The 22,626-nt window shown below is 33.9% G+C and overlaps 1 protein-coding gene across 1 annotated transcript; it reads right to left on the bottom strand.

Annotated features, from left to right (window-relative positions):
- Window positions 1–20,957: 20,957 nt before the first annotated feature.
- On the bottom strand, window positions 20,958–21,369 carry LOC111908986 (uncharacterized). The gene is made up of 2 exons (XM_023904780.1): window positions 21,220–21,369; window positions 20,958–21,113 (listed from the first exon to the last, which is right to left on the bottom strand). Exons 1-2 carry the CDS (start codon window positions 21,367–21,369, stop codon window positions 20,958–20,960), a joined length of 306 nt encoding a protein of 101 aa, XP_023760548.1.
- Window positions 21,370–22,626: the final 1,257 nt, after the last annotated feature.

Below are 22,626 nucleotides of genomic sequence, written 5' to 3'. Positions count from 1 at the left end.
CCATTTGTTGTTTCCCGATTTCCGATTTATGACGACTGACTAATTGAACAAATCAAATCAGTCCTGACCCGGCCGAGCACTTCCATTTGTCATCATCAAATCATCGAGGGGCCCACAGATATCACTTTTATCCCGAAGGTAAAAGGAACGGATAAACTTCGACTCATATGGCTTGTTCTACTACTTGTTGAATCATACACAAAGGCACGTTTTATAACACCGAGTTACCGTATGCGTTTACGTGCAATCAATGTACTATCAACTCATAGTAACAACTCATATCTCTAGGTTTGAAGAATATAAGATATTATCGTCTCATGATCACTCGTGATAAAATCCATGAAGTGATTCCAATGAGCGCGGGTTGAATCCAATACTCAGAACTTATGAGCACTCATGATTGTTGTAGCCTTGTCCAACACCTTAGACCTCTACAACCCATCATGACAGTCTTAATTCATATCTACTTCCAACATATGACAGACTGTGGATGGTTTGAATAACTTAGTCACTCCGGAAGAATAACCCAGTTTATTCGGGAAGTCAAAACATGCAAAATGAAACACAATAATAATTGAATCCAATATGGTATCAACACTTTGAACATAAATAAAACACCTTTTATTTATCACCATATGATTACACATTATTCATTGTATACTGTTTCAGCTATCAACTTTATTCTTGAATTTAAAACCAATAGTTGTCCCATGCTCCAAGCATGTACACTATGCTTTCTTAAACACTAGTCATGCCACACACTAAGTATGCATACTATGTTTGTCTATGATCTTTACTTTGTGAACTAGATCAATTTAACATAACTTCAATGATTCTCTTTTCACAATCCCAAATCCTTACCGCAAATGCAAGAATTCCAAATTCATGCCATTTACTGTAATCTGTTAGATTCTAAACTTATATGCATTGATCCTCTTGTAACGATTATGCACAAACTCACAAAGACTTGGCAACAATCATTACAGAGAATTCCAAAGGAGATCAACTCCTTGGAAACATCCTTCTTGCATTAAGTTTCCTTAATCTTACACAGATTGAAATTTCTAACTTTGAAACATTTCCAGATTCCATTTTGACTATCACTTCTGAACAAGAGTTGCCTCCTTACAGATTATGTCAATATGGTCCTTCCAGAATTATCACTATACTTCCAACTGTCCTTGAGCAACCAATCTTTGGAAAACCTTAGATTGTCCTCGACAATTGTTTAATCCTTTTAGTCATATCCAGTTCTAAACCTTTTCCCTTCTTAATGCCCCAGGCATTTGGAAAATTTTAGAAAGGATGAATATAGCACATTGAATCGATCCTATATCCGAAGCATATGGGACACGATTCATGATGTCTAACATAAAGACTAAACCAGTCTTTTGCTATAATATGTCCATTTCAATTTGCCAAGTTCTCATAATTCAGATTATGAAAAGGGATGCCGTAATCATAATCGAATTTTAGAACGCAAATAATGGACCCATATGGACCCATATACAGAATTTCCTTATGTTGAGCCATTCCAACATGAAATTCATATATATATATATATATATCCTTGACTAAATGATTAAAACCTCACGATCTAAGCTTATAGATTTGAGATGAAGTATAATTTCCTCTCCCTTAATTATAGCAAAACAACTTTTTCCCAATTGAAACTTTTGTTTTCTATAATTAACATTGCTAACTTGCAATACTTATCATAATTATCATGCTCCCACTAACATGATGATTATTAGCATAACACTTATGCTCCCACTAGCTTTGACATGTTCTCAGAAATCACCTGGACTTCTAGAAATCAATACTTCATTGACTTTCTTACCAAAGTTCAGATTTCTGATACTAGATTGTTTTGATAAAACTTTATCAAAATCATACACCTTCCCTTAGATAGCACACTTGTGTGTCTAAACAATTATGAAGAGGTATGCCGTAATCATAATGGTTAGACCTTTTTGCCATTTCTCACAAGTCCATATTAGTGTGCCGGTTAACCACACGCGCTCCACTAACGACTTTGAGAATGCAAATATCACAATTGCTATCTAGATAAAATCTACTTAGTGAAAGCGTTTCCTCACCATCATTTTCATGAATCGGAGAGAAACCTTATGACACTTAGATTTAATGGTGTATGTGTTCTTATCCATGTGAATTGTCAAAACCATAATCACAAGACAAAGATAATGACAAATCCAAAACCATATGGACTGAACTCAATCTTAATTTCTTGCCACCTGGCAGCTCAAGGGCCTGCCATTTCTTCCAAGTTGTTATGCAACCAATTGAGAACTCTAAGAACTCATATGCAAAGCCAACTTTAACTGGAATGGGCACAGAATATTTCAACACGATAGGTTATAAACCTCAAGTCGTGTGCTAGTGAAGAACTTCAGGTTTTCTTTTTGATTAGTTCTTGAGACTTTCAAGACCTTTAGGACTCCCACTGTCCTCTTGACATATAAGATTCCCTTGTCAAACATCCAAGAGATAGTGCGGATTCTAATCAAGACAAACACTTCACACAATTGGCCTAAGTTGGTCTTTGTTTTATCCAAAACATCACAACTTACCAATTTCAAATGTACTAGAGTAGAAAACTTTTACTCTTACATTTGACAAGTGTTTTAAACCTTTTTTGAGACATGTCACTCAAGTTACAATCTTGGAGTATGACTCTAAGACTTGTATCGGAACGAAGTATGACTCATCTTCTTGATTTAACCATTTCAACAATTCAAGATCCCTCTTCTTAGTCATAAGAATGCACTAAGATTTCCTTAGAGAACTAATTGTGCTATGGTTTCTTAATCATTAAGATGATCACAAAACTGATACTTTCTCCCATCTTTTCAGATTTGAGAAACTTTTATCCTTCTGCCTAATTTGATTCTTCTTATTCGCTCTGCCTTACATTGGAATCTTTTTTCCAATGTCTCAGAGTTACACTTAAGCATGTAAGTATAATCATATTTACTGAGCTTTAGTAAACTATGACGAATAGTCTTATCAAACTTTTATGGTGGACTTAATCAGTGCACAAGAATGTGTACTCGATCCTTTAGTCCTTTACTTGACTCACACATCCATGTGAACAAGTAATTAGTCTTAATTTTCCAATACTTGAAAGTTCTCATTCATCATGCTATACAACTTGCATGATTCCAAGTTTCGGTCCAATTGAGACTTGGGTGATGAGAATCTTTCCTTATTTTGGTAAATTTTGACATTACCACAAATGAAAGAATCAATTTCATATTTCCACTCTTGCTCTTAATGGAATCATATAAGCAACAATTTTTCCTCAAATGCCATTGTAAGGATATTTTAAAATAAATAAAATCAAAAATTTTTCTTTTATTTTAAAACTTTGCGGAAAAACTTATCCTTACAATCCATATGAAAACTTGTTGTTATCTATTCCTAAGCAATATCTCATAACTCCTAAGAAGTAGCTCAGGAATCCGATCTTTCAAACTATGCGATAGAAATCCATCTATGCGATCAGATTCAGCATATTCTTTCTTTAAGTTTCTTCACTTTTCTTTGATTCTTAAAACATCACCATGTGACCCAGTCACATCATGTATCAAGAATCTCAGAATAGAAGCTTAATAGAGTTAGATAGTGGACTTTACCTGAAGTAGAGTCAAACTTATTGACTTTAACATCCTTAGGTAAATTTGGCAGCTTCGCAACCAATGCCCCTTCCTTTAGCAATATAAACATATGGACCCTTTGATAATGGTACACGAGACTATCACAGACTTAGCTTTTCTCTTTACCATTTGGTCAACCGAGTTGACTATGGCCGATCCCTTTCCATTGGGAAGAGAATGCTTTCCGGGATTTCCTGTGTCACTATTGTCAATGTCCATCAAGTTTTAAGAAAGTTGATCTTAGATAAGATCATTAAGGGTCTTATCATAGTCTGTTTCATAGGTGTCCCAAAGGAACTCACTATGTGACTTAGAAAGTGATTGAACCACCGACTTTCTCAAGACTTTGACACCCAACTCTCCCGACTTGTCAATATGTGACTACATCTCCAAGACGTGACCACACCTAGACCTTGCCTTGCCAATAGGGCTTGAGTGACCTTAAACTTTTCAAGAACTTGTGGGTTAGGGAGAATAATTGGAGGAGGTGAATGAAGTATGATTTCCATGGGACATCATCTTCATTAGGAAACCTTGTTTCAAGAGATTTGGGAAGATCATAGGTGTCTAAACCAGACATCTTTTGGGAGATATTCAAGATAGTTGATTTAAAGTCCTTAATATGACACCCAATATGAAATATTAAGGCTAGGACCCAACAAACTATTTTATAACTTAGAAGAGGTATGCCGTAATCCAAGCTATAAAATATTTGAAGGTAGGTGAATGACGATTCACCAATTTCCACCAAGATAAACGAAATGTATTATTAGGTTTTAATTGGTTTTGAAACTCCTAGATCTTTGAGATTCATTGAACTGTTCAAAGGCATGTTTCCATCTCGAGTGTGCCCTTCAGGTTTTGTGACTGGGATGCCGAGGATCACAAAACAAGGTGTGAAGTAACCATGCAAATCACTTGGTACCCTTAATAAATTACCCCTCAATCGATGTGCCGGTTAACCACACACGCTCCATCGATACTATGATAAATATTAAGTCACCCTTTACCTACCTTGTTAAGTCCAAGTTAGTGTGCCGGTTAACCACACACGCTCCACTAACGACTTTGACAAAGTGTAAAGTGTAATTTCATGGATTAGCACCTTATTCACATTTTTCCTAAGTGACTAAGATTGGGTATTATTAAGAGTTTAGTTACTTAGTATTATCATTAATACTTTTAATGAAGGGAGAATTCTAGTCCTGTCAAACCCGTTCGGCTAACGACCCTCCACCAGTCAAGCAAGCGGTGGGTGAGAGTGGACACCCATTAAGTTGCCATTTTATAGGCAACAACCTTATACCCACCTTATAGACCGGCTTCGTGAATGAGGCGTACTAGCGGTAAGACTGACTTTACTCTTATACATATATATATTATTAACTTATAATATTATAAAGTATAAGGGTTGAATTTTAACTTTTAAAATTCTAAGGGCTAACTTGGAATTAAAGTATTCATAAAAGAAAACTTTTCAAATTCCAAAACTTGAGGGCAAGTTTTGAAACTATTCAAAACTAATTAATTCCATAACTTATGTGTTTAAAGTAGTTTTAATCCAAAAACTCTTCAAGTTCCATAACTTGAGGACAAGTTATGGAAGACTTTAAACTAATAAAAGAACTAACTTTTCCTTTATTTTATAACTTATGGATTTAATTATGGTTACATATTTTTTTCTTTAATGAAGTGACTCTTGAACTTCCATAACTTGAGGACAAGTTATGGAGTCATAAAAAAATATTCAATGACACAAGACTCTTCATTTTGTAACCATTGCCAACTCTTATGAATTTTATGAGTCTTTAATGTGACTCTTCATGTAACTTGAGGACAAGTTACACAAACACATTTTATACTCAACTCTTAGATTAAAATGGATTGAAAACAACTATTTCACTCAACATTTCTATTAATCTAAGCAACTCATAAGAACAAGATAATTCAAATCAAACTTTTTCATGTAATTAGTCTAAACTTTAAACTAATACAAAACATAAATCTATTGACAATTATCTTTGAAAATGGATTAGCATGAACATTAACACATCAAAAACAAGTTTATAAGTTCAAAAACAACTTAGGGTAATGTTCCTAGTCCATTTCTAGCCAAAAAACTCGAAAATATGCTGTCTGGGGGTCCAACTCGTCGAGTGCATGAACAAACTCGGCGAGTTGGATCGAATTGATCACATTTTAGGCATGGACTCGCCGAGTCCTCTGATGGACTCGCCGAGTCTGATGATCAGACAGCACCAAATTCGTTTTTTTAGCTTCTATTGCAGGTATAACAAGAAAACAAGCCTAGGCTCTGATACCACTGTTGGGTTTTAGGCATTCTAACACTCCTAAGTGTACATGCAACCCTAAATACCTTGGATCTATGTTTTCTCTATTATACATGCAAATAAGAACTTCCAAGGTATTATCCTAATCTAGCATACAAATCAATGAATGTAACAAGATAGAATACATACCTTTTGATGTAGCTTGATGTCTTCAAGCTTTAAGAGCTTAGCCCCAATAGTATGGAAGCCTCAAGTGGAATCACAATCACCAAAACACTTAGAATAGCTTGAGAGAATTCTACAACTCATGAAATCGGCTAGCCCTTTCACTTCACACTCTAGTGTGTTACTAGTTAGATACTAGTTGCCAATTTTGTCAAGAATAAGATCTTTATATAGTGTTACAATTAGGGTAAACCCTAATTGTCATGACTTTCCATTTCCTTGGATCCATGAGTACAAATACACCATGGAGCATCCATGGACCATCCTATGGGTTTTAGCCCAACTTGATTATCCATGGAGCATTAGCCCACTATACAAGTATGGATGATTTACACAATCGACCCATATATTTAATTAGTCTTCTTTTGATCACTTAATTAATCCTAGATTAATTCTTGATCAATACTAATTAAATAATCTTATTATTCTTATTATTAATATACTAGAACTTATAATATATTAATAACCATAAGTGTCTTATTTCTCTCATTATAGTCTATCCAAGTGCATGATGGTATGCAACCCAAATGGACCATGCCGGGTCGGGTCAAGTCATACCAATTATAGTTATGGACTTAGACATTAATCCAACACTAAGCTCATACATGCAAGTCCTTAAGTCATATCTAAGCACTAGAAGGGATTTGGAAGGGTTTTGGGGCTTCAAAACCCCACTTATGGGTATTTGCAGTCCAAGAGTGTTCTTGGGCCGTAAACACATGATTTTGAGGCTTTTGGATGATTTAAACATGAATTTTCATGTATATCAAGCTAAACAACAAGCTAGGATAGATTACTTACGATTATGGAGCTCGAAAGAGGCGTTTTTTGGATCGAAAGCCACTTGTAGAGAGAGAGAGTAGAGAGAGGGCGGAAAGGGTGTAAATGAGGTTCTCTCACCCTTATATAGGGTTTGAGTTGGTGTCCCAGTGGAAGTCTACCCGATACTGACGTTAAACGGGGCTTATGGTGATACCCGACTAAATGGTCGCAATTTGACTTGATTGTAACTAAAAATTTTCAAGGGGATATTGAGGGTGTTTCACGTGTTTCTAATTTGTTTGGACACTCATGAAGTCATAATAAAAAGTCCCAATTTAATTAACCTAATCCAAAAAGGTTAACAGAACAATTTAATAAAACGAGCTTTATTAGCAGGAAAAGGGTTTACTGTGACGGCTTAAATTTCAGGTTGTCACAACGAGTGTTAGAGAGATTAATTGATAGGTGTGTAGTCGCTGATGTTGTAGCCTGAGGGTTCACAACACCATTGCGGTGGAGGAGTCATAGTTGCATAATGACGATGCAATCGAGAGTGAAGCGATTGGGGCGTAAGTCTCCGAACAAAAAAAGCCCTAGCTTACGTTGTGCAGGCTTGAAGAGTAGGTGTGGGTTGGAGATAGTGGAGGTGGGTGAGGGGCGGAGATGAAGGAGAGGAGATGTTAGAGAACAGATCGATTCGAATGTAGGAGAAGAAAGTGGGGTTTAAAATTTTTAGGAATTTCATTTTCCCTCTAAGAAGAGAGACATGCGTTTCTTAAAAAAATATAAAACGACATTCACAGAGGAGGCACATTTTAGATAAATTGCCCTTCGTGTTTTTAATTTTTTACATGAAACACTAATTTAAGGGCACGCAATAATGCGTGACCTAAATCATTAAATTTTATGAAGAGATGACACTTTTTTAATGCCACTCTCTTTTGTGTAACATAAATCATTGAGTGTCGTAGTTTACGCGTCGTAAAAGGGTCTTTTTCTTGTATAAGCCTTGTAATTATTGTAATTGTCCATGATTTTTAGTTGTATGTTCTAGGTTTTACATGGAAATAAGAAAAGATAATGCTTTCTTATGTAAAATCGCACATTTGGAAGACTCGAAGACCATGACAACAAATTAAAAGTTCATTTTGGTGCAAGAGTAGCCTAACAACAGAATGCAACCTAAGGTGACATTGACCGATCGCACATCATTAGCAACTGGGGCGAACGTCGACATTCGGCAGTGATCCAAGTCTATAAGGTGGAAGCACATGGAAACCCTAGAGACGGTGTGTGTAGGGTGTGAACTATATGCATTTAATATTGTTTTCATTGAAAATAAACTGAAACATTAAAATTGAGTTTTTATATATAAATTGTTTATCGATTAAAACATGAAAAACTAAAAATTGGTTTTTAACATTTTAGATTAAATTTCGTATTAAACTGATTTTATTGAAACACAAACTGGTTAAAATTGTTTTAACAAATCATATTGACAAATTGTCTATATGCATGCAAATTTTTTTAACACTAATTTTTATACAATATAATTAGACAAACAAACACCTTTTAAATTTGAGTCTTGCCATCTACCTATTGAATACTTGCATGTCTAATTTTGCACCCTTGTAAGGACTAAGCGATATCATACATACTTATAAACCTAGCATTTTTTCTTGAATCTCATGCATTCGAAACCCCCATTCTTTATTCCTTTCACCACATTCATTTGAAACTTCCATGACTTTTCAATTTCTTTATAATAATAATTATAATTTGGTAATTAGGTTAAATAAATATCAAATCTAAAGTGTATTCATATATAAACTAAATTTCAATATTAAAATAATATCTTTAATTCTACTTATAAAATTATGTTTTTTAACTTTTAACATATTATACTTAATTTATTAGTTTTAATATATTGTTGGATGTAAACCATTATCATTTTAAAGGTATAATTTTTGAACAATTTGTATAAAATACTTAAATTATTAATTATAATATAACATTATAGGCTCAACTTAAATATAAATTTTATTTAACTTAAACAACCCAAAGATTATTTTATAAATAGTTAAAAGTGATAAATTGTAGTGTATTTCTAATAATGATTGTAAGTTGGTTAATAATGTTAAATAAATATCAAACCTAAAGTGTAATCATAAATAGACTAAATTTCAATTTTAAAATAATATCTTTATTTCTATTTATAAAGTTATGTCTGTAAATTTTAACATATTATACTTAATTTATTAGATTTAAAATGTTGTTGCATGTAAACCATTATCATTTTAAAGCTGTAATTTTTGAACAGTTTGGACAAAATACTTAAATTGTTAATTTAAATATAACATTACATTGTCAACTTAAATATAATGTTCAGTTCCACTAAAAAACCAAATAATATTTTGTAAATAGTTAGAAGTGATAAATTATAGTGATAAATGCAAAAACTAAATTGTAATATTAGTTTAGCTAAAATATTTCCTAAATATATTTATATAATCGTTAAACTTTTCAAATAAGTAGCTTAAAATAACTTATAATAACAATAGTTAAAAATAACTCTATATATATGATTATATTGTTACCTTTAAAATCAAAAAATAATGTTTGATGTTTTAAATAATTATAATAATAGAAATTAAAACATCAAGCAAATAAATTTTAAAAAATTAGTTAAAAATAACAACTATAAATAATATTAAACCATATATAATATTTAATTTTATTATTGTGTAACTCGCGAGTAGAAGTCATTCAAACGATTGAGATTATAACGCTATAATAGATTTATATATTATCATATAATTCAAAATAATCAATATATTATATCAAATTAATATACGAATTATTATATCAAATTTAACAACAACGTTAATATTATATTTTAATATATATATATATATATATATATATATATATATATATATATATATATATATATATATATATATATATATATAAAGACTTCAACTATATAGGTGTTTCTACGCATTACAATGTCAACTCAAATACAAATTTCAGTTCCATTTAAAAAAACTAAAGAATATTTTGTAAATAGTTAAAAGTGATAAATTGTAGTGATAAAAGCAAAAACTAAATTGTAATTTCAATTTAACTAAAATATTTCTTAAATATATTTTTATAATCGTTAAAAGTTTCCAAATAAGTAGCTTAAAATAACTTACAATAACAATAGTTAAAAACAACTCTATATAAATGATTATATTGTTAGCTTTAAAATAAAAAAACAATGTTTGATGTTTTAAATAATTATAATGATAGAAATTAAAACATTAAGCAAATAAGTTTTAAAAAATTAATTAACAATAAAAACAACTATAAATAACATCAAATTATATATTATATTTAATTTTATTCATTTGTAACTCGCGGGTAGAAGTCATTCAAACGATTGAGATTATGAAGTTATAATAAATGTATATATTATCATATAATTCAAAATAATCAATATATTATATCAATTTTGTATATACAAATTATTATATCAAATTTAAGAACAACGTTATTGTTATATTTAAAAAATCATATATTTGTAAAGACTTTAACTATATAGGTGTTTCTGCGCAACGCGCGGGCATTCACCTAGTTAAAAATATGTGGGGAATCTCATGCCCTTATAATATCTAAGCTAAAATTCATAGTTATAAATTTTAAGTGGGACCTAGTAAATCATAACCACATTATATGGATAGGACTAAACATGCCACTTGTGTTTGGGGTTTGATGTACTAGTACAAAAAATGGCATATGACATCAATTTTTGAAAACTAGGTGTTGTCGGTTTTCATATTTATCGTTACTAAAGTTAATAAAATAATTCACATAATTTTTTCCATGATAATTTACTGAAAACAAGCAAGCATTGGAAATTAGACTTCACACATTAATTTCGGTTTTACATAAAAAAAAATAGTGACAAATAGTGCAACGTTCGAAAACGATGGACAAATGTCATATTTTATAACAAGTTTATTTTACTTTATATGTATCATTGCCTTGTGTCTCTTAATAAGTGAGTCCTAAAAACATATAAGGTGTAGAGGTTTCATTTTAAATGATTAAATCTAATATTAAAATTTGTAACATGAAAAAACCTGTGACAAGTTGTTGCCACGGTCGAAAACGGTGGCCAAATATCATATTTTATAACAGGTTTTTAATTTTATATGTACATTTACCTTCTGCCAGGTATTAAGTGAGGTGTAAACACATTAGGTGATAAAGTTTAATTTTAAGTGATTAAACCTTGTATTGAAACTTGTTAAATTAAAAACCCCGTGACAAGTACTGTGAGGGTTGAAAACAGTGACCAAATCTCATCTTTTATAATGAGTTTTTTTAACTAATATTTAACTTAATTTACCTTTTGAATCTTATAATGAAATTTGCCAAATGAAAAAACTCGTGACAAAGTAAACAAGAATAATAATCAATGTTTTAAAAACTGATTTTTTAGTTGAAACGGTCTGATTACCAATTTTTGGTTCAACTGCCCGCCTACATCTAGCAGTGGTGTACGTCGGCCTTCAAATTGTGTACACTTGATTGATTGATCAATTTATTTAATTTTCTTTGGAAATAGATCGTGTTTTTAATAAGTTAAGTGAAATGCAACTAGCCAAGTCTAATAAACGGGTTCAAACGATTTTTAAGGTATCTATCACAACAATTTCACTCGATTTTTTAAGAAACCATTCGGTTAGATTCGGACTAAAAATTAGCATAAAACTGGTTTTTGTTGAAACACTTTCAGACTTCTGTCAGGATAATCTTTAAAAGTTAACACTTATATTGCTTTCAGTGTAACTTATATTTATATTCATAGTCGTTGTTATGAGTTTATGAACAATATTTATGAATAATTCCATGTCATAATACTTATTGATCTACTTACGAGGGTGATGTCTAGGCTAGATTTAGTGAGGTGTTTAAAGTGGGATTTTCAAACAGTATACTTTGTATACCAAATGGACCTTAATTATGATATAATCTTACCTGGTTGCTCCTTACTTGATAGATCTTGATGTACACATTGAGATGAATGAGGACTCTAGACTATTATTAGTAACAAGGAATATACGACTAATGCTTAGTGATATTCATACCTAGGTCATATCAAAGGAATAGCTAAAGAGCTAGCTGAAGTGCTCCCCAAATTTCGAGTAACCCACTTTTAACAAGTGAGTGCATATTTATTTTCATCTTAGACATAAATATAAAGTATTTAACTACTTAGATGCTATGTGTGCCTATTTTCTGTATTTTCAATATCTGTGATCAATATGGCTTACTTGGTTATACTATAATTGAATAAAGTATAGAGCTATATATATATATATATATATATATATATATATATATATATATATATATATATATATATATATATATATATATATATATATATATATATATATATATATACTAGTTTATAACCCGTGGGAACCACAGTTACAAAATTAATTAAATTTTTATAGTAAAAATTCAAAATTATTAATTAATTATTTTAAATAAATTATTAATTAAGAGCTTTTTTAGTTATATAAATTTTAATCATTGATTTAAATAAATTGTGAAATTATATCATTTGTATTATTTTTATTTTTATTTTTATTCTAATGTTATTAATTTAATGTAATTAAAGTGGAAATTTTAAAATTTGAAATTTTAAATGGAGTTGACAAGTGGCATACATTAATTAGGAGACATAATAAGGTGGCACATGGAAAAAGGAAAATAAAATATGCATTAATTAGGAGGCCTAATAGGATGACACATGTCAAAAGGAGAATAAAACTATTCTTTTATTAGAATAGGGATATATATATATATATATATATATATATATATATATATATATATATATATATATATTATACCTAAAGTATATTAGGTACTGAAGGGGTATAGAAAGGAAAATATTATGAGAGGTTGTAGCTAACATGGGTTTTTTCACTACTAGGGATTAGTCATCTAGTATGGTATAGAGGATGGGCTAGAGACTATTCTATATAAGTCTAGTGAAACATGGACATGCTTGCAACCTATAGATGTTTACAAGTTATTCACGGGTAGGTTTACAACCTGCAGGTGTTAATCTATCACACATGGGAAGGTATAGAACCTATAGATGTTAATGAATTGTATGCGGACTGACAAGTTTTGAAAACGGTGTTTGAATCAATCAATCATGTTTATACGATAAGATGTAACATAATCTGTTTGGCTCAAACTGATATATGGAAGAGTACAAAGGTTTCTGAGTACAAGTGGATGTGGGCGGTGTAAGACCATTAACCTAGACCTAAGTGCTTACCCTAATTTATAGGGTACGTCAGATATACAAAAAAAATACAAAGATTCGACATCACATATCGAAACTCTAAGTTGACTTGTAAATAGCTTAGGTAACGAAAGTACACAATTTTCATTACTTACATACACGAAACTAAAGATACAACTTTCGACTCTCTATACAAATTTTGACTCTACATAGATAGGCCTAAGACCTGTAGTCATTTATGAATCGTATGCAAAATTGTTTATGACCTGTACGTGTTAGTGAACTATACATGGGCAAGTCCCCGACCTATAAATGTTATGGAACCTCATACGGGCGTGACTACGAACTGTAGGTATGAATGAATTATTCATGTGTGTACCCTGTTCACCCCATGGTTGTCTTATTAGCACATGTTTCTAACGACTCCTCGAGCCAACATTGTCCACTTAGACATCCTTTAGCATAAATCCCTTGAGATAATCGGTTTAGCATCAAGGAGTGAGAATAACAGGAATGGGTAATCATGTTATTTGTTTGATGTGAAATATATAATTAAAGAACATAATTATTATGGGTTGAAAGCCCTATGTCCTCACCAAGCTCCCAAGCCTGATCCACTCAGTTTCTTTGTATCACAGGTAGCGGTACGAAGGTACATGGATAGTGATCCGATGAGAGATTCGAGAAGATATAATCCATTAGTATTTGCAAGGCTTGTAAATGTCTATGTTTATGATTATTTTCCTTGTATCAATTATGACATCCCTAGTTTTTAATAGTTAATGAAAAACATTTCTTAGGAAATACTTTTATGCAACACTTTTCGCAAAATAAAGAATACTCTTTTTAAAATAAGCATACAACAGATCTTTTTCGGGCTGTGAAAATGGGGATGTCATAATATCATATATATATATATATATATATATATATATATATATATATATATATATATATATATATATATATATATATATGTAGGTTCAGGTTAATTTGAGATCATTCTAATTTTGTGAGATCGTGAGACCAAATCTAAAAATAATTTTAAAATGCAAAATAAATGGAAAAATCCAAAAATTCTTTTTTTAAATATTATTTCCGGAACTTGAATTAACTAAAAAAAATAAAAAAAACAAAAAAAGTAAAAAAAAATTCCGTTTTTTTTTTTTGAAAAATACGTGAAATATTCTAATAGAATATTACACTGACATATTCTAAAAAATAATTTTAAAATGCAGAATAAATGGAAAAATCTAGAAATTCTTTTTTTAAATATTATTTTCGGAACTTGAATTAACTAAAAAAAATAAAAACAAATTCAATTTTTTTTTGAAAAATACGTGAAATATTCTAATAGAATATTAAACTGTACATATTCTAAAAAATAATTTTAAAATGAAAAATAAATGGAAAAATCCAAAAATTCTTTTTTTAAATATTATTTTCGGAACTCGAATTAACTAAATTTTTTTTTTAAAAAAATAAAAAAAATAAAAAAATGCGTCTCACAGTCTCACAACATTAGGCCGTCTCACATGATATGTGTGTGTATAGGGTAGCGTTCAATCGAGAACATTTTTTAGTGCTAGAACAAATTTTGACCACACAATTTTTTTTAATTAAAATCATCATAGAATATTAATATAAACCAAGAAATAAGTAAAAAAATTTAAAAACCCACTACGCAACACCACTCACCACCCAAATAATATCATCCACCACAACCACCCGTCACCGCCACCCACCTCCACCACCCATCACAATCACCATCACCACCACCCCTATCCACCTCCCACAAAACCACCATCTAACATGATTACCACCATCCGCCATCGCCAACCATGACCATCATCCACGACCACGACCACCACCCATCACCACTACTCGCCACCACCAACCCCACCCTCCACCATCACCACCACCCGCCACCACCACCCACCACAATCACTACCCATCCTCGACCACTATCCACCTCCACCACCCATCACTACCACCCAACCACTTCTATGACCACCACCCATCACTACCACCCGCCACCACCATTCATCACCACCGACCACCACCACCCGCTACCATCACCCCCACCCACCACCCAGTGACCTCTACCACCCATCACTACCACCTAGCCACTACCCACCATTATGAACACCACCAGCCACTATCACAACCATCAGCCACCACCCATCACCACTACTCGCCACCATGACCCATCACCACCACCATCCATCACCATCGACTACCGTGAAAACATAATACCATAATAATTATCTATCCAGTGAGTTTTCATAACCGTACTATGATGGGTTTGTTTGAGCGATGTTCTTCAAAAGTCGAAATGATATGACACTTGTCACCCCGAGGACTATAGCTAACAGTCAGGGTGCGAGATCATCAGTCCTGTATAGATCTATACACATTTATCATGTTCTCCAGACGGGAGACTCTGGTTATAAAACAAGGTTTTCTAGCGGTACCCTGATAGGTATAATGAAGATGAATGACTCACGAATTACCAATTAAGTCACGTATTCATGAAAATGTGCTTTTTTCTGAAATGATTACTCTTTGTATAGTATGAACAAAGGCAAAATAACGAGTTGTATTTACTTGTAAAATACATAGTGTTATAGTTGAAATGGTTACCCTTGATTTGATGTAATATGCATGTTTACAAATAAAACATATTTCTATTTATAAAATGTAATGTATCTTAATAGAGTAAAGTTGCATTGTGAGATGTTTTGTATGTTAATAACTTCCTATGATAGTTATAACAATAGCATGAAAAGTACAGCAAGAAAATTGTGTTTCACACGATTTTAGTCATGTGTTTACTTGTATTCCCCCCCCCCCCTTAAAAGCATTTAAAAATGTAGTGATAGGGGTATGAACTCACTTGTTAGAAGTGGTAGCTTGAAGAAGGCGAGACTAAACTCGAGCATTACTTTGACTGGAGAAAGTCAATTTCTCGAGAATCTCGGGGGCATCGGGACTTGCGTCGTGAGCTAGCGGTAATACCGGGGATTTAAGGTAGATTAGAGGGGATAGAGAGGCTTTTAAGGGTGAAGGAGTTGAGAGAGAAGCCACAAAACCCGGAGCCCTAGCCTCCTTTTTATAGTGTTGGGGGCACTCACGAACGCAGGGCGTTCCTTTAGGGAACGCAACGCATTCCCCCTGTGAGGTTAGCGCTTACGTATTTTCCTCTGATGGACGATGGGATGGTTCTGGTTGAAGAACGCAGAGCGTTCCTTCTTGCACCAGCCTTGGATTTTGTGCCCCGAACTTGTAAAATCCATAACTTTCACGTACGAGCTCCAATTTCGATGTTCTTTATATCCACACATAGGTGAGAAAATGCTCTAAAACTCTTGTTTAGAGTCCTTCGGCTAATTCTGACTTGATTTTTATAAATATATTTTAACAGGCCGGGACTGGAAAAGTCCGTTAAAAATCCATAACTTCTTCATCCGATGTCCGTTTTCGTCAGACTTTTTATCGTTGTATTACCATTGATGAGATCTTTGATTCTCGTTTAGGTCGCATTGGCTAAAAGTCATTTGATCTCTATTTCAAGTTTTTAGGTGTTTACCGTTATGTCCGAAACTTCGAAAACTCATAACTTCCTCATATGAAGTCAGATTTGGGCGTTCTTTTTATGTATGTTTACGGTTTTGGGATATCTATGACTTTCATTTGGATACCTAAGGTTAAAAAGCATTTTATTGGAATTTTGCGTTTTCTGCTTAACAGTGTTTTACCGGTATTGTCGCAGATCTTTGATTGGTCATGACTTCTTCATTATAACTCGGATTTTAGTGTTCTTTATATTTTTGGAAACCTTGTTACAATATCTACCACCTAGTATACTCAAACTGAGCTTTTTGAGCATTTTAGATTTGACGCTATTTTTGTGTTACTTCACAAAAAGATTACAATATTTGACTTTTAGTCATTACATTGACATGAAATAACGGGTTGTTACATCAATCCCCGGTTAGAGGGAATTTCGTCCCGAAATTATTTACAAAGTAATTGTCTATGGACTAGGGAAAAGATGTGGGTACTTTTGTTTCATCTGATCTTCTCGCTCCCAAGTGAATTTAGGTCCCCGCTTAGCATTCTAGCGAACCTTCACTATTGGTATGCGACTCTACTTTGTTCGCTTGATTTCCCTATCCATGATCTCAACGGGTTCTTCCACGAAGTTAATATTTTCATTCAATTCGATCTCCTCGAGTGGAATCACGAGAGTTTCATCAGATAGACACTTTTTCAGATTAGACACGTGAAACACATGATGTACGTTGTTAAGTTCAATTGGAAGCTGATGTCTATAAGCTACTGGACCAAACCTTGCAGTAATTTCAAAGGGTCCAATGTACCTTGGGTTTAGTTTTCCACGCTTCCCAAAGCGTATCATGCCCTTCCAGGGTGAGACCTTCAGTAGAACGCGGTCACTAACCTGACATTCCAAGGGTTTTCATCTTTTGTCGGCATGGCTCTTTTGTCTATCTCTTGAGGCTTTCAGTCGCTCTCGAATTTGAACGATCTTTTCAGTCGTTTCCCTAATGATTTCCGGACCAGTGAGAGTGCTATCAGGGACTAGACCTCTCGCCAATTGGTGTGTCGAACACTTCCGCCCAGCATAGAGGTGATCTGCACTTGCGGCCGTAAAGGGCTTCGAATGGAGCAGTCTAGATGCTAGTGTGATAACTGTTGTTATAAGAGAACTCAACCAATGGTAAGTGGATGTCCCATGCTTTACCAAAGTCGATTACACATGCTCGCAACATGACTTCTAAGGTTTGGATCGTTCTATTACTCTTCCCGTCAGTTTGTGGGTGATAGGTTGTACTTATATCTAGCTTAGTACCTAAGGCCTTCTGTAGCGTTTTCCAGAACCTTGAAGTGAATCTACTGCCTCTGTCCGAGATGATAGATATTGGCACTCCATGAAGTCGCACGGTCTCTCAGATGTAGGTTCTTGTTAGTTTCTCCATCTTATCGGTCTCTTTGATTGGCAAGAAGTGGGCATATTTTGTTATGAAATCCATGGAAATCTACTCCTACTTCCACTTAGATATTTCAGGCTGATGGAGTAAACCTGAGGGCTTTTGATGTTCTAGCTTGACCTTGGCACAAGTCAAGCACTTGCCCATATAGGTAGCAATTTCTTCTTTCATTTTTGGCCACCCGTAGAGTTGTTTGAGATCCAGATACATCTTATATGAACCTGGGTGCATGGAGTATCGGGTCTTGTGTGCTTCGTTCATAACTATCTCTCTGAACCCACCGAACTTCGGTGTCTAGATTCGGTTCATGAGGTAACGAAATCCGTCACTCTTGATCTCAAAATTCTTGTCCATCCCTCTATGTGCTTCACCTGTCAGGTTTTCGGGTTTCAAGGCTTCCAGTTGAGCTTCCTTGATTTGTGTTGACAAGTGTTAATGGATCGTCATGGTTAATGAATTCACTCTTCGACCAGAGTACTCCTTACGACTAAGGGAATCTGCCACCACATTGGCTTTTCCCAGATGATAACAAATCTCACATTCGTAGTTGTTGAGTAACTCAACCCAACGCCTTTGCCTCATATTGAGCTCCTTCTAATCGAATATGTGTTGAAGGCTCTTGTGGTCTGTGAAGATGGTGCACTTTGTACCGTATAGGTAGTGCCTCCAGATTTTTAGGGCGAACACCACTGCTCCAAGTTCTAAGTCGTGAGTGGTGTATTTGACCTCATGCGTTTTTAGTTTCCTTGAGGCATATGCAATAACCTTTCCTCATTGGATTAGCACACAACCCAGCCCTTGTTTGGATACATCGCAGTATACTACAAAGTCTTTTGTCCCCTCTGGAAGAGACAACATGGGTGCACAGCACAGGGCTTGCTTCAAGGTTTGGAATGCAGTATCTTGTTTTCCCCCCAGTTGTAGGTTACACCCTTCTGAGTCACGAAGGTAAGAGGTTTTGCAATGCTGGAGAAGTTCTGTATGAAGCTGCGGTAAAAGCCAGCAAGGCCTAGAAATTGGCGAATTTTGGTTGGCGTTGTTGGTGCAGACCAATTCTGGATAGCCTTGATCTTGGAAGGGTCCACGTGGATTCCCTCTTCGCTGACCACATGACCTAGGAAGTCCACCTTCCTAATCCAAAACTCGCATTTTGAGAATTTCGCGTAAAGCTTCTCAGTTCTTAGTGTCTCTAAGACTTGTCTCAGGTGCTGACCATGTTCTTCTTTACTTTTTGAATAGATGAGTATGTCATCTAAGATTTGATGTAATATGTATGCTTACAAATAAAACATATTTTTATTTATAAAACATAATGTATCTTAATAGAGTAAAGTTTCATTGTGAGATGCTTTGTATGTCAAAAACTTCCTACGATAGTTATAACAATAGCATGAAAAGTACAACAAGAGAATTGTGTTTCACACGATTTTAGTCATGTGTTTACTTGTATCCCCCCCCCCCCCCCCCTAAAAGCATTTAAAAAAGTATTTAAAAATGTAGTGATTGGGGTATGAACTCACTTAGTAGAAGTGGTAGCTTGAAGAAGGCGAGACTAAACTCGAGCAGTACTTCGACTGGAGAAAGTCGATTTCTCGGGAATCTCGGGGGCATCGGGACTTTCTTCGTGAGCTAGCGGTAATATTGGGCCTTTAAGGTAGCTTAGAGGGGCTAGAGAGGCATTTAAGGGTGAAGGAGTTGAGAGAGAAGCCACAAAACCCGAAGCCCTAACCTCCTTTTTATAGTGCTGGGGGCACTAACGAAAGCAGAGCGTTCATTTAGGGAACGCAACGCGTTGTCCCTGTAAGGTCAACGCTTACGTATTTTCCTCTGATGGAGGATGGGATGGTTCTGGTCGAAGAACGCAGGGTGTTCCTTTAGGGAACGCAGGGCATTCCTTCTTGGACCAGCCACAAATTTTGTGCCCCAGACTTGTAAAATCCGTAACTTTTGCGTACGAGCTCCGATTTCGACGTTCTTTATATCCACACATAGGTGAGAAAATGATCTACAACTCTCGTTTAGACATCGTTGGCTAACTCTGACTTTATTTTTATTAATATATTTTTAACAGGTCGGGACTGGAAAAGTCCGTTAAAAATCCATAACTTCTTCATCCGATGCCCGTTTTCGTCAGTCTTTTTACCGTTGTATTACCATTGACGAGATCTTCGATTCTTGTTTAGTTCGCGTTGGCTAAAAGTCACTCGATCTCTATTTCAAGTTTTTATCTGTCTACCGTTATGTCCGAAACTTCGAAAATTCATAACTTCCTCATATGAAGTCAAATTTGGGTGTTCTTTTTATGTATGTTTACAGTTTTGGGATATCTACGACTTTCATTTAGACACCTAAGGTTAAAAAGCATTTTATTGGAATTTCGCGTTTTCTGCTTAACAGTGTTTTACCGGTATTGTCGCGAATCTTCGATTGGTCATAACTTCTTCGTTATAACTCGGATATTAGTGTTCTTTATATTTTTGGAAACCCTGTTACGATATCTACCACTTAGTATACTCAAACTGAGCTTTTTGAACATTTCATTTTTTATGCTATTTTTTTATTACTTCACAAAAAGATTACAATATTTGACTTTTAATCATTACATTGACCTGAAATAACGGGTTATTACAAACAACCATCACCACCACCCACCCATCTACACCACCCATCACTATTACCCACCATTACAACCACCACCTGTCATTACCACCAACCACCAATCACCACCCATCACCACCATTCGCCACCACCACTCTTCACCTCTACTCGCCTCCACCACCCATAACCACCACCCAACTCCACCACCACCACCACCACCCATCACCACCATCTGCCAACATCACCTCCACCCACTATCCACCAAAACCACCGACCACCACCCATCACCACCACTTACCTTTACCACCGATCAGAACCACCCGCCACCAACACCCTACCCATCGCCCACCAAAACCACCATACACCATCACCAACCTCACCACCACCCACCACCCATCACCATTTCCTATCACCCTCACCTGTCTCCACCACCCATCACCACTGCTCGCCACCACCACCTGCCACCCATTATAATTTCCACCCCACATGTAACCCCCAACAGCCTTCACCACCAACCCCACCAAACATCACTACACACCACTACCACCCATCACCACCACCCGTGATTATGTTTATATAATCACAAGTGATTATTTGTATTTAATCACATATGATTTATATCGACAATATTCTTTTTTGTCCGTATAAATCATATGATTAGATATATATAATCACATGTGATTAGATATATTTAATCAAATGTGATTAGATATAATCACATATATCATTATTGCGTTCTCGATTCAATAATTATTTTTCGTTAACTTAATCATATGTGATTAGATACATACAATCACATGTGATTATATGATTTATATGAACGATATTCATTTTTGAGTTTTTGTTTCAATAGTTTTTCTCATATATTTAATCACATGTGATTATAAGTATTTAATCACATATGATTAGTGTGGACATAAATTTGTTTTAATATTCTTGATTCAATAGTTATTCTCATGTATATAGTTACATGTGATTATATATATTTCATCAAATATGATTTATTGAATTAAAAACGTGAAAACAAAACTTTTTCATAAAAATTATATGTGATTAAATACATGAGACCAACTATTTAATTAAAAACACAAAAATGAATATTGCCCACATATATCATATGTGATTTAATACATATAATCACATGTGATTATATGCAGCTAATCGTATATGATTTATGTGGACAAGATTTATTATTTCTTTCTCAATTCAATAGTTGTACTCATGTACTTAATCACATGTGATTATATGTATCAAATCACATATGATTTATATTGATAATATTTGTTTTCACATTTTTGATTCAATATTTTTTCTTAAGTATTAAATCATATGTGATTGTATATATTCAACCACATATGATTAATGTGGAAAAAGAAAAACTATTGAATCAAAAATGCAAATATGAATCTTGTGTACAGAAATTGTATGTGACTAAATATAAAAGAACAACTATTGAACGAGAATGCAAAAATTAATAATGTCGATATATATCATATCTAATTAGGTACATAAAATCTCATGTAATTAAATACACAAGAACAACAACTAAATCGAGAACGTGATATTGAATATTTTCCACATGAATTCCATGTGATTAGATACATATAATCACATGTAATTACATGTGTTTAATCACATATGTGTTGGATTAGTGTCTAAGTCCATAACTATTTTTGTATGTACTTGACCCGATGGTGCATGGTCCTTTTGGGTTGCCTTCACCAAAGCAACTTGATAGGATGAAT

Source organism: Lactuca sativa, chromosome 4 (genome assembly GCF_002870075.4).
Source record: "Lactuca sativa cultivar Salinas chromosome 4, Lsat_Salinas_v11, whole genome shotgun sequence".
Lineage (NCBI taxonomy): Eukaryota > Viridiplantae > Streptophyta > Magnoliopsida > Asterales > Asteraceae > Lactuca > Lactuca sativa.
Note: the sequence above shows the minus strand (reverse complement) of the source record. Positions and strands in the feature narration are given on the sequence as shown.

Excerpts from the sequence above, each read along its gene's own strand:
- LOC111908986 (XM_023904780.1), bottom strand. The coding sequence starts at position 21,369 with ATGTGGGGTGGAAATTATAATGGGTGGCAGGTGGTGGTGGCGAGCAGT. Across the intron at positions 21,114-21,219 it reads GTGGTTTTGGTGGGCGATGG|ATGGTGGTGATGGGTGGTGG; the intron begins GTAGGGTGTTGG and ends TGATGTTGGCAG.